We start from the raw sequence: 14,599 nt of genomic DNA on the forward strand, positions 1-14,599 counted from the left end.
TGATACAGAACATAGAAATATTAACAGCCTTTAAATCTCATTTGTAAAAGCTTTACAAGGCATAAATAGTCCTCACTTTAGATGAGCTCACAAAAATAGTTAACTAACAACTACATGAATTAACCCTGAATTACAGTAGAAACACATGTTAATAAAACATTTATTAACACTACAAGTAACTATTACTATATGTCTGAATAAAAAGATGAATGCACATTTAAATAGTTTATTAATCATTTACTTACAATTTCTAAGTGATCTTATGAACCACTGACAACTCCTTAATAACTGGTGTGTAAATAATGCTATACTTAATTTAGAAATTATAAATTGATCATTAATAAAGTATGAAAAAACAATTATTAAATACATTATAGATATGCTTTTAAATCAGGTATAAAGCATTTATATCTGTATTTATAAACTGCTTATAAATGTCTATTAATGCTTTATAAATGATGAATTAACTGTTTCCTAATGCTTAACTAATGATTAATAGCATGCAGTTATTATAAAGTGTTACCAAAAATGGAATTTACAGTTTAATGCGGAATGTCACAGAATTTGTCCAATTTTGAATGAATTAATCAAAAGTAGGTCATTGCACTTACATCAAATTGCGATATGGACTAATACCTGTAAATATTAAGCCAGAAAAGTATATGTAAATATGAATCCTGCATGTTCTACGTATCTGTGTTAATGAATTACGCAGAAGTGCGACTTCGTTTGTTAAACACACAGAAGCGCGTGTGATTTCAGCATCTGTCATCTCACTAAATGAGGACGTAAACACATAGATCACATCTCCAAAACTGCTCTGGGAGTCACTTCATGAGCATTTGACCGTTTGATTTGAGTAAAACTAGCGTCACATATCACATCATAGACTGTAGTATCACATACACAGAACTGTAAAGGTATTCACAGCAACCCGTCAAAATAAAAGTCTGGTTTAGTTTAAAGACAAGTTTTTGCCATAAATGCATTACTATTGTTCAGCAGAATGTACATAGCCCACTACTACTAAAACAAACATTATTTTTTTAAGGAATAATCACACAACATTTCTTCCATATTTTATTTTCTAATACTAAATCCCCATTGTTTACCAAAAAATAAAGTTTAGAAAATCTAAATGAATGTTTTATGCCTTCATTTAATAACCAGAAAAATGTAAATACACAACAGAATTTCTGAGAAAAAAAAAAAAAACATTTCATAAGGCTATCCTAAGAAAACGTTTTATGCATTTAAATAATTAGACATGCTAAAACACCGAATTAGGTAACGATAAAACATATGGTGAAGAAAAAATAAAACATTTCATAGGGCCCTAAACATGTAATCTTTGTAAAAAAATTTATATATTGTTGTGAAAATGTATAAGTGTTATGATTTCAATGAATTAAATTATGCTTTTTGATTAAATACAATTAAATGTAACCATTAAAAAGGATTTGCGTGCTGCATCTGACAGCTGCACAATCAAATACAAAGCTCTCTTTGCTCACACACGATAAGAACCGCTGCTCGTGAGATGGGAGAGGTCCGGCTACAGTTTTCAGCTTGTTTTGTGTTTGTCGTCTGAGCTCGCGCCCCACCCCTGATAACACGACCTTGTTCTGGGCATCTCTGTGTGCAGACGGAGTGAAGCAGCCAGGCTGTGGAGGCGATGAGGAAGAGCCTCAATACTTCCCTCAGCGACTCCCTCGGCACGGCCAGAGTGTTCGGGATCCCCCTGGAGGAGGTGCAGCACAGCGGCCAACCGGGACATGAGGTCCCCCTTCTGGTCAGGAGCATCGTGGAGTACATCGAAGAGCACGGTAAGTTAGGGGTACCATCGTGGTACTTTTCTCCTAGCCATAATGTACATGTATCATAATACATTCAAGAATATATTCAAATTAATACATTATCGTCAAAGAAGGTAAGCTTACTTACTTTTCTTTCTTTAAACATAATTGTAATAATCAGTTGTGTTGTGGTTTTGGAATACCATGCTGTTTTAATTATATTTTATTAATGCACTTGGTTTTAACTTCATCAGTTTGCCTATAAAATATACATTCCCATTCAAAAGTTTGGGGTCAATAAGCCTTTTTTTTTTTTTTTTTTTTTTTTTTTTTTTTTTTTTGCAAGGATGCATTAATGTCAGTAAAGACATTTTAAATGTTACAAAATTTTTCAGAAAAATACTTCTTTTGAACTTTCTGTTAATCAAAGAATTCTGAAAATAAAATAATGTTTTGCATGAAAATATTAAGCATTACCACTGTTCAGGATTCAGGATAAAACCAAATCAGCATTTCTAAATGGTCTTGTGACACTGAAGACTGGGGGAATGACTGCTGAAAATGTATTTTAAAATAAATAAATAGAAAACAGTTTTCAACTTGTTACATTGTAATAATATTTCACAATATTGCAGCTTTTACTTTATAAAAATAAATGTAACCTTATTGAGCAAAAGTAGTAAAAACAAAATATATATTATTATTATTATTATTATATTTTTTATTTTTATTTTTTATAACCAATCCCAAACTATGAAAGGTTGTGTAATAAATATGATGTGATTTCATTTTAATTGTGTTTAATATGACTTCAAAACCCCTCAAAGGTTTAGTCTCAAATATGCAGCAAGGTTGTGTAACACACAAAGCATTTTAACAAGGTGAAATTGAGGAAAAGTAAACTTGCACAGTTGTTACATAAATAGTAGCATTTTTATTTTTTTTTTCAAAGTAGCAGAGGCATGACATTTTTATCTGATAAAGCCAAAAATGTTGTTTGGTCTGATTGCACGATACGATGGCTTCACTGCACTCTCTGATCAAAGATGCACTTCCTTTATTGTGCAACATCGCTGAGTTAAAAGTGAAAATGAGAACATTATTCAGCCCGAGGAGTTTATAATGGCACTGTATTATTACACAGAGTCTCTCACCTACTAATTAATTTTTCTAGTTATAAATGAATGTTTAAAATTCCCTTTAAAGAGATGAGGACTGCAGCCTGATGTTTAAACTGCAGCACAGGGAGGATGTTGAAACTATGTTGGCAGGGCTGTTTAGTCCTTTAAAGGGCTTTAGCCTCCGCTGATGTCCCCAAACACCAGCTCTTCCTCTCAGAGAGTTTAGCACACTGGCACTTCTCCTCCACCGTTTCAACCAGAAGCATGTTTTTGTACTCAAGCTATTTAGACAAACCAGTGACTTGCCAGCTGAGCTTTAAGGAAGCTTCTGATCTGATCTGGCAGATATCTATAGTTTGTTTTAAAAGTGCCACACTCAAGAAGCCAGCCGTACACGTATACGTTATTGGTTTTATTCAAAACATTTGGGCTGAATAATGTAAACTTGCTCAGTCGTGTTTTTAAAAAGAAACTGCATGACTGTTTCATCATCTCGTAGACGAAGACAGCGTAGCTGAGGTTATCATACTAACACATCTGACTAATGGGATAATACGTTTAACGAGCAATAGCTCTGCTCTGTCAAAAAAAAATAGAATTAAGAATATTCGTCAAATTAAAAGAATTAAAAAACATTGCATTCGAATTATTTTAGGTCTACGTCAGTCGTCATGTGATGACGATGTAGTGTTATTGCATTTTAATGCTTTTGTTAGCCTATACAGTTAAACCCACTAGATACGGCGCTGCTACATTGTCCATTCAAAATATTGCGGAAAACCAGAGCATCAGTGTTGAAAAGATGTGGTTTACGTCTAACCTGAAACCAAGCCGTTCACACACAATGCATATTTATCACATTTTCTAGAGCGCCATCTATCAGCGTTGCACTCGCGTCATATAAAATTAACGTAAGATTAACTTTAAAAAAACACGTCTCAAGACTTTTTTGGCGGTTTTTCCACCATCCCAGTGTGTCTCATGTTTTTAAATGAAGAAAGTAGCCTACTTTTGTGATTGGTTCTCAGTCCTTTGTATTAAACTATACATACATGCATGGTATTTTTTTTCTTATTATTGTTTAGGCAGCTTTATTGATTATATACAGTTTAAAAACATTATTTTAAACATTATTGTTTTCTTATTTATTTATTTTTTTAGGAAAAAATTTCTTATTTTTCAAAGATAGTTGTGTTATTTTATTACGCTTTAAAGAAACGTGCATAATATTTTGCGCAATGCGCCTTCTTGTGGCCTCAGGAGAGAAGGCAAAAAGCTTTTTCCCCCTTACTGAAATGATGCCTTTTAGATTCGAATATAATTTTGAATTTTGATAATATTAAAGTCGAAAATTCAAGCTTCGTTTTTCAGTCATTTTGACAGCGCTATTGATCTCAGTGACTTGTTTTTACGTTATTCCACACATAGGTTTTCTGAGTTAGCTGTGTTCGTGTTTTGTAGGAGGGTTGCACCTGGGTCTGTTTCTAGTGAATGGGAACGCAGAGCGCGTGGAATGGCTCAAGCAGCGCTACAACAGTGGTGTAGAAGTGAACCTGGAGAAGGAGGCCGACCTGGCGTCAGCCGTCAGTCTGCTTCGCCTCTTCCTGCAGGAGCTCCCCGAGCCTATCATCCCTGCAGGCTTACAGGCTCAAATAATGCAGATCTATCAAGGTGGGTGAAGCTCTGTTGTCCCACCAGCTGTCCGAATTGGCTTAACTTGTATCTCTCTGCATTAGAATGCTTGCTTTATCTTCTGGAATGTTCTGGTCAACTTGAAAGACTTGTTAATATGATTGCATCATCAAAGCACGGCCGGTGTCTTTCACACCTTTGCATCAGCAGGCTGACCTCCTAGCGTAATAACTGTTTGCTCTTCTTTAGACTACAGCAGTGAGGAAGAGCTGGGCAGAAACATGAAGTACTTCCTTCTACAGCTGCCGCAGGTCAATTACAGCTTGCTCCGCTTCCTGTGCCAGTTTCTGTCTGGTGTGGCGTCTCTTCAGGAGGAGAGCTGGAGCGTAGGAGCTCTCGCTGCTGTTTTCGGGCCAGACATTTTCCAGTAAGATGCTTTGACATGGATATAATGTAGGAACACTTGATATTGTGGCAGAAATGTGGGGTATTCTTATGGAATTTTATTTTATTTATGTAATGAAATGTATATTAATGTAGCGGTTGTTATAAAGCTATAGCATTTGTGCATTTTGCATTTATCCTAAATATCTTCTTTGAAGCACACTTTTCTAAAAAATATAGTAAAAAAGGGTTAACAGTTCTTCCATTTACATGTCATGCATAATTGTGATATTTATCCATCAAAATGACCTGCACTGAAAACCACCAACATGCTAAAAAACTATGTACATTAATGTTCTTAAACTTATTGTCAAATAATTAATCTGTCTGTTTTGATCAAATTAATGGATCGTTGAATTTAAGCATTTAATTTCTTAAAGTCGTAATGACCCCAAACATTTGAGTGGTAGCCTACTGGTAATTATAATAATAGTCCTCAATATAAACATAAAATACTAATCAACTTTAATACTGGAAGTTAAAAAAGCCTTCAGTGTGAACGGCCCTTATGCACACCAAACAGTGTTTTCAAAACTGATTCCCGAGCATTAATGTTTTAGAGTCCAGAATATGATTGGATGCTCAGACAAATAGAGCAATATTTGTGTTTGCACTTGAGGAAAATTAGTCTACAGATGTATTAAGCTGATATAGAAGGAAGTATTTTAACACCATGAACAACAGTGACACACTCCATTAAACTGATATAATCCTGTATGTTCTGCAGTTTAGAGACAGATGTGGAGGATCTGAGAGAGTTGGTCAGACGTATTCTGGCAGAACTGCTGGAGAACCAGGAGGAGTTCTTTGACTCGGAGGATGAAGACACCTCCAACACCAATGACTACAGCTCCATTAACGACCAGGTGAACCTTCTTCCCCATGTGTTTTCTGATGCTATTTAGTCAATCCCTGGAAAGATAATGACAAGGAAGTACCATTCAATCGACTCCTGATCTCTGCTGGATAATATTGTTAATCACTGCGTGCATCACACATATACAGACACTATTAATAAATTATATTTTTCTCAGTGGTTTGCATGTGATAGTGGATTATAGCCTGTTTATTTTGAAAATAATTGAAATGCATATAATTTGTATTATGTCCATTTTCAAATGTAATGATAGTAGTTCGGCTGAAGCACTGTCCATTGAAAATCCAAAGAGATGTAGCAGTGCATTAAAAAAACCAATACATGTGTTATGGTTAATCTGAATATACTTAAAAGAAATATGTTGTATATGCATCCACCGGAACGCAGCTCTCTCGTGAACGCACCTGCAATGGTTAGCGGAAGTTAAAGAATACGGTTTATAAAATTTTAAATATGGATATTTTTCATACACGAACGCATTGATTCACTTCAGAAGGCCTTAATTAACCCCCCCACGGTCATGTAAAGCATTTTTTTATGTATGCATTTAGCAGACGCTTTTATCCAAAACGACTTACAGTGTATTCAGGCTATCAATTTTTATCTATCATGTGTCCCGGGGGAATCAAACCCCCAACATTGCGCTTGATAGCGCAATGCTCTACCAATTAAGCTACAGGAACACTATGTTTTTATGATTTATGGACACCGTTTTTTTGGGGCTTTGAACCCCATTCACTGCCATTATAAAGCATGAAAGAGTCAGGACATGTTTAAGCATAACTCCGATTGTATTCATCTGAAAGAAGAAAGTCATATACACCTAGGATGGTTTGAGGATGAGTAAATCATGGGGTAATTTTCATTTTTGGGTGAACTGTCCCTTTAAATTGTGGTTTGTGGCAATTTAATCCAAACCCCTTAAGACCGTAAACAAATTGCTAGTGTTAAATTATCACAATTCAATTACCTTCACAGACACACACACACACACACACACACACACACACACACACACACACACACACACACACACATATATATATATATATATATATATATATATATATATATATATATATATATATATATATATATATATAGCACTTTATACAAAACAGATTGTGTCAAAGCAGATAGGTAAAGAGTGTGTCGATAATGCATGAAGACAATAGTAAATTGTTCGGTTGAAGTCAGTTCATTGATGATTCAATGATGTCATCGTCCAGCTCAGTTCATTTCAGATAGTAGACAAGGAACCAAAACTCCATTGGTGACAGAAATGGAGAAACCAGGCTCCATCGGGGGGCCAGTTCTCCTCTAGCCAGACGAAACCAGGATGATGGGGTTTAATTCCAGACTGCAACACAAGAAGTCAGATTGGACTCATCTGGTTCCTGTGGTCTTGTCCCGATGGCCGTCTCGTCATGAGGTCTTTACAGATCTATCTCTGGAGCACATCTAGTTGGCATGGTCTCCTCTGACATTCAGGGCTGTAGAGATAATCTCTAGGTGCTGATCCTTCATCTGATCTGGATACAGACTGGATCCATATGGGTGAAACGGACTAATATTAGCGTAGATGCCATTCTTCTTCTGATGCATTGTTATGGGAAGTGTTCCCGGTTTCGCTTGACCTCATTAATGCAGTCTAACAATGCTTTAAAGTAGGTTTGAATTATAGAAATGCGATAGTGTGTTATGTGTAAGCCAGGTTAAAGAGATGGGTTTTTAATCCAGATTTAATTGTGTGTCTCTCAGTAGATTATTCCAGAGGTTGGGCACTAAATAGGAAAAGGATCTTTAATTGTTAGTGCAGCGCTTAAAAATGCTTCAGGGCCAGTTGTACATTGGTTTTCTAGATCAAAAGGCTTAGTGTAAGTCGGTATTAGCTTTGTTCCTCATGAAATACTTGCCCAAACCTTTTAAATGCGATATTGCGATTTTGCGATTATATACTTAAGCGTTGTGTTTGTTTTAAAGCTTTTAAAATGTGCTGGGTTTGCCCCAGTTCCAGGTAGAGGCAGCACTTTACACAGGCAGATGTGAAGCACAGAAAAAGGAAAAGCAGTGTTAGAAGGTTAATATGTCTGCAGTGTTATGTAATTGGCTGAAATCCTTTCCAAAGGCGTGTTTCCTCGTTCAGTCTGTGAGCGTTTGCAGACTGCATGTTCTCTCACACCAGAGGAGCAGCTGGGATTGGTTTTCTTTACAAGTGCAGATTGGTTTAAATCTCATTTGTATGGCATTTTAGGGACCTTGAGATTTCTGACCACAACAGAGTACCTAATATCTGCTTTCTTCATATACACACCAAACGGTTAATAATAGGCTGTAAATTCTTTCCAAGAGACTTCTCCTTCTCCCATGCGTCAAACTGGCAAAAAAAAATCCCTTTTGTACAAAGACAATACTAACCGCAGTTACATAACCGAGTGATGTCAGTTTGGTTCTGGCACCTGTGATGGTCTCCAGGGACGTCTCGCTTTCATAACAGGCAGAAATATAAAGACCTGGGAAAGGTTAATCTAAAAGACATAACCTGGAGCGCTGCCTAATCTACAAAGACAGCTGCCTTTTAAGGCAAAACTCTAACAGTCCTTGAACCTCTAAAATGACTGATTTGTAATGCTTTACACAGACGTAACTCACAACTGATTCCAGTAGACTTCTGCAGAGAGGATGTATTTCTGTAGGCCGAAAGCCAGTAATGAGTTAGCACTCTTGGTTTCATCGTTTTGGGTTTTTTGAATGGGTTTTTGGTTAAATTCATGACGTAGGGTCTGTGGTTAACAGAAGCTCAAGATATTTTTTCAATTTATTCTACAGCGTGAAATACATCAGTTATAGCCCTTTCACTTCCATAGACTTGTAGAGTTTATAATCACACTTCTGTGAACTATTCTACCTCAGACTATTGGGAAATGCTTTTTTAAATAACGAGTGAAAGAGTCATATGAAACTTGAAGTTATGCGACAGTTGTGTATTTCATTTATAGCCAGTGTTTAGCCTCTGATTTCAAATTCATAGAAGTTGTGTTGATTTGTGAGGATTATTATGAGGAACAAAGCATGTAAGAATAATTAAAGTTTGTTTGTCACAGAGCTTATTTTCTGTAATAATCCAGAAGCCAGTGGGAAAATCCTATTGGGCTTTCTGTACTGTAACTTCCTGCTTGGGAAACAAAATGCATCATCACCGCAGCATTTAATACAAATACTATGTAAATAGTACAGGTGTGGTCACATTAGCAAAATTTTTGCAGAATTTCGGCACAGTTTTGTGGGCAAAAAGATCCATTGTCAGTTGTATAGCGATATATAAACCACAGTTCACACTGATGACTCTTCTAAACCAAGCAGTTACTGTTGGAAAGCAATGGGGTTTTTGTGTGAATTGAACCGGTTGCAAAATCTGAGTGTGGAAATATTTGAACTGATTCTTTTTGTAATTACACAATTTAGCAAAAAAAACTGTAAATGTGACCACACAATTTTGCTGCCAAATTAAATATTCAGGCCTTCACAATGATGATGCTTTAAAAAGCACACTAGGTACGAAGTTTATAAAGTTTTGGACCATAGCTCTAGTAGGGCTCTGTGAAATTGGGTTTATTTGTCCAAAATTCCATTTATTTATTTTTTTACATGCATATATATATATATATATATATTTTTTTTTTTACACTTTTCTGGAGTCCTCTTTGATGGTTACATTTAATTTTATTTATAAAAAAATATGTCTAATTGAAATCATGAAACTTGAACAATTTTACATCAATTTCTTAAAAGTTTAGCAAAAATATAATTTTTAGGGCCCTATGAAGTGTTTTATTTTTTCTCGCATTCTGTTTAATTAATTCTGTGTTTAAGCATATCTAATAATTTGAATGCATAAAAACAACTTAATTTATGACATTAATTTTTACAATATTAAATATTGAAAATGTCATTTTTATGACTGGATTCTGCCATTCTGTCAACATTTTCCGCATCGCTGAAATCAAAAGACCCTGCTTTTAGTCTGCTTGTAGCTGACCCACATGCTCCCTTGAAAGATAATTTAGGTTGAAACCGAAGATCTTATTAGCCTCAGATGGTTCCAATGCAGACGTGCTGTGAGATAATAGACATTAGAGTCCCAACTGCTGAGAAGGATAAAAAACTGAATTGCATAAGAATTGCATGAGAAACAGAAGGGACAGCAACAAATGTAAGCAGTGGGGGGGTCCTGGATGGCCTATCTGGATTCAAGCCAGTGCTCAAGAAGCTGGCATATGCTGAAATTAATATCCACAGCTTTATATCCAAGTGTGTCCCGTTTCAGACACTCTCCCAAACTCTGATTATATATCTTATATGTCAAGGTTGGCATGCTTTAGCATTGAACTTGACTTGGCAGGCCTTGTTACATAAACTTGTTCTGTACCTAAGATTAATTTATTTTGATAATTACGTATTACTAAAAGATTAGACTTGGATCAAAGGTGGAAAATGTCCTGTCTATATAAGTATGCATGACTCTGACTGGTGACCGAGCCCTAATCTCCCGAGCAACACTTATTGTTGTGTGTTTATCAGTCAGTCTCTAGTGTCTATAAAAAGGTTGTGTCCTTTTGTTCTTCTGATTCCTGTCTCTGCCCTGAAATGTTCAGACAAAATAAAGCAGGTCACCATGCAGCACTGCAGATCTTTCAGCACACAGTTGCTGAGCCTGTTTTTCTGATCCTCAGAGGCAGTGAGATGCGTTTTCCATTTGTGTGGGTTGTTTTTCCTCTTCGGTTTGTGTATGTGTCTGCAGATGTTGTTGTGTAATCTGGAGGCTGCACATTAACAAAGCCTCTGAGGTTCTGCATGCTTCAGCTTCTTGGAGGAATTCATTTATTTGTGTCCATTGAAACATCAAAAAAAAAAAAAAAAAAAAAAAACTTCTGGAAGTTTACGGCTAGATGTAAAAGCTTATCTTTTCAAAGGAAACAACCAACTAGCTTTATGCATCATTACGCAGATTTACTGTAATGCTTTTGGCACCTTCATCCAAAAGCAATCTTATCTAAAGATACATTAAAGGTGCAATTTTATGCAAGATCTTTACATGCATGCACATTTTGAGTTGTGCTATTGCTGAATAATTACAATGCATGGTTTTGGTGTAATTGCATTGTCTTCCTAAAAAGGCAGAGCAAATCACGTGGTGAGATCCCTAAGGATTGGAGAAATAAAGGCAGGTGGGATGAAAGTTCCTACATCACAATCTGGAGCTTCAGTGTCCAGAAGATAAATGAGAGTGAACCGTGGCTGTAAGCGTATAGAGATGTGTGAAAATACGGCAGCCGTTCTGCACGCTGCATGTGACTCATATCTGCACGGACGCTCGACAGCAGCCCAATCAGATTTGGAGGGAAACGGTTGCGTTGGCAACAAGGCTGCGATACTGCAGCAGGTGCACGGTGCATCCGATTGTGCGCTAGAGCCAAAGTTGGTCTGATATTAAATACTGTCAGATAGAATTTTACACTTGGATGTGTAGCCCTGAACATTATGTGCCAAGGTTTGAATGCTATTTGAATTTCATCAAAACCATAACATCAGATCCTGTAGTTCTCACTTGTGATGTCATGAGTAAGCGGTTGCACCCACAGCGTGCGTGTGATCTCGTATGCAAGCGTGTAAATTACATCATTGGCTTAGTTGTTGCATAATGCCTGGATATCACATGAGGCTTAAAATGTTGACTAATTAATGCAATGAGATAAATGCTGCTGAAGTGGTGTCAGCAGGCCTATGATATTAATATTCCCCTCTCTCTCACCCCATAGATCACTGAGCTCCTGGAGGAAGAGAAGTTGGAGGCTTGTGAGGAGCTCCCACGGGACGGAGAGGATGGTCCTTCCTCCCTGTCCCCTAAACATGCCCATGTCGACCCCTCCTCCAGGTAAAAGCAGTTTTAGAAACATCTCCGTCTGGGATCTGTCTAGTCTGAGATCCCTCACAGGCATCACCCTGTGCAGTGTAATATGAACGTGTGTGTGTGTGTGTGTGTGTGTGTGTGTGTGTGTGTGTGTGTGTGTGTGTGTGTGTATTTAAAGTCACAGTAGCACAGCCTACATTCACGCATTAAACTCTTATCTCACGATGACATGTTTTTCTTAATGCACCAAAAAACTAAAAATTAGTTTGGTTTTTTTTTTTGGAGGTGCACTTATAATGTCTAAATTGTCATAATTTAGAAATAAAATGATGTTTTCTATAATTCATATAATTTAGAATCACACAAATTAGGCTGTATTCCAGTTTTTCTGATTGTTTGCTATGAATTTATCTGTTTAAAGTGTAATGCTTTACCCTAAATGGGAGTTGACTTGAATGAACAATAAAAAAGTTAAATTAACAATACAGAAAAATATGCATCTTGCTAAATTATAAATTGCATGATCAAATAGTTGGTAGTTATACAGTACATAAAAAAAATACATATTCTGCCCTTAACTACTTTTTTGTTTGCATGTTGTAGTGTAGCTAATTACTTGTAAGCTGTAGCTTAGCTGCTTTAAAATATGATTATCTTTTATCTTCCTTAACACTGGTGTCCCTGATCCCAATCTTCCCGCTACGTTGAAACCCATAACTGACCTGTCAGCCGTCCGAGCTGTGATCGGGACACGCTTTCAGAGGGTGACTTCAAACCCACAGTGACCTAAATGTCAGGTGGCCTTGCCTTGATGCCACGTTATAAAGCTAGCACTTCAGAGCCATATCAAGTCAATGAGTCTGGGATCTGTTTTAATAGACATGCTCTAGATTTTAAACATGGTATGTAAGGTTGTGGAGATTATGATTAATGGCTTTCATTGACCTGTAACTCTTCCCCTGAGACATGAGGTGTCTGGTAAGGTAACACGAAATGGATTGGTAGCATGTTTCTGTCTGACCCAAGCTAAATTGGATAGATGTTTTGGATCGAGACTAAATGGAGAGAATGTGAAACGTTTGTGACTCGGATCAGTGATGAGAAGGTAACGGTGTTTGGACAGTTGCTCTGTGATTAAATGCTTTAACCTTTAATCCTAATAAAGAAACAGCCTTGAGAGTTGGCATGTGGTACAACAACATTGAGAAATCCTTGCTGAAGCGAGACAGATTTATATGCTTGCATTCTTTCCAAAAAAATAATTGATTTGTTTGGCTCTGCTTCTGTCATTGGTTTGGTTCCATTAACCGCTCCCTTCTAAGAAATGAATTATTTATAACATTCATAGGCATCGACTCATTGCATCATGGAAACGGCATACAAGAAACTTTATTCACAGTTGAGTTTTGATTTTGACATGTTGCTTTTCTAATAATGTAACTCTCTAATGAGTGTTGAAAAGGTATTCAGTATTCAACTAAAGCTACTGTTTAAAGGATTGGTTTTTTTTTTATGTTTTTGAAAAAAGTCTCTTATGCCCACCAAGACTGCATTTATTTGATCAAAAATACAGTAAAATTGTGAAATATTATTATAATTTAAAATAACTGCTTTCTGTTTTCCAATATTTTTAGATATAATTTATTCCTGTGATACAAATCTGGTTTTTCAGCATCATTTCTCCAGTCTTCAGTGTCACATGATCCTTCAGAAATCATTGTACCGTATTTTCCGGACTATAAATTGCACTTTTTTTCATAGTTTGGCTGGTCCTGCGACTTATAGTCAGGTGCGACTTATTTATCAAAATTAATTTGACATGAACCAGGAGAAATAAAACAATAGAAAACATTACCGTCTCCAGCCACGAGAGGGCGCTCTATACATCTATAGCGCCCTCTCGCGGCTGTAGATGGTAATGTTTTCTCTTAGTTCTTGGTTCTAAATAAATGCGACTTCTAGTCCAGAGCGACTTATATATGTTTTTTCCTCATCATGATGTATTTTTGGACTGATGCTACTTATACTCAGGTGCGACTTATAGTCCGTAAAATACGGTAATATTCTGATTTGCTGCTCAAGAAACTGTATTATCGATGTTGTTTCATATTATTCTTTTATTACTGTTTCTATTTCATAGAAAAGCAGTCGTGCTACTTAATATTTTTGTTGAAACTGAGAAGTATATTTTTCAGGATTTGATGAATAGAAACTGTATAATAGAATTTTTTAAACATTATTAGTCTTTACTATCTCTTTTGATCAATGCATTCTTGCTGATTACAATTATTAATTCCTTTCCAAAAAAAACAAATCTTTTTTTTTTGGTCAGCTTGTTGCAATGCATTCTGGTATTGCCTTTTCTGTGAAGGATGCATTCTCTGCTGTCTTAGAATTTGAACAATATTAATATCTTAAAAGGCAGCATAGGCTTACAACATATCTTTTTGTCAGGAGGACACGTGATGCTGGAAAATGCCATCTTGGTAGGTTTTGGAACAGAAGTATAATCTGCATTTGTGTTGCATGAAAAATTATCCTCACCAAAACAAGTTCAGACCGTGTTCTCTGAGTGGCAAAGCTCCAGACGCCTGTCTGTCTACTAATATCTACTAGTATTATGATCTTGGTACACTTTGCTAATCTTGCACACTGTGAAGTGTTTAGTTTCTGCATGAACAGCTTTGGATGGCAGCTGCCTCAGTAAGTCCAAGTCAGACACAACCAAACATCATGATCAGCTGGGAAATGGGCGGAGCAAAGCTGCTAATTAATATGAGCACATCTAAACACTCTGGGTCTAATAAGCTGTTAATTA

General features: G+C 36.4%; 1 protein-coding gene across 3 annotated transcripts in view; it reads left to right on the forward strand.

Moving 5' to 3' along the window:
• The window catches only part of LOC113057832 (protein FAM13B-like), a 43,543-nt gene that overhangs the window by 8,714 nt on the left and 20,230 nt on the right, over window positions 1–14,599 (forward strand). For all 3 annotated transcript variants that reach the window (XM_026225367.1, XM_026225368.1, XM_026225369.1), the window contains exons 3-7: window positions 1,646–1,826; window positions 4,379–4,588; window positions 4,799–4,976; window positions 5,721–5,859; window positions 11,690–11,805. In XM_026225367.1, the coding sequence (XP_026081152.1) occupies window positions 1,676–1,826; window positions 4,379–4,588; window positions 4,799–4,976; window positions 5,721–5,859; window positions 11,690–11,805 (794 nt within the window). In that variant the 5' untranslated portion in view covers window positions 1,646–1,675. The remainder of the gene's footprint in view (window positions 1–1,645; window positions 1,827–4,378; window positions 4,589–4,798; window positions 4,977–5,720; window positions 5,860–11,689; window positions 11,806–14,599) is intronic.

Source organism: Carassius auratus, chromosome 39 (genome assembly GCF_003368295.1).
Source record: "Carassius auratus strain Wakin chromosome 39, ASM336829v1, whole genome shotgun sequence".
Lineage (NCBI taxonomy): Eukaryota > Metazoa > Chordata > Actinopteri > Cypriniformes > Cyprinidae > Carassius > Carassius auratus.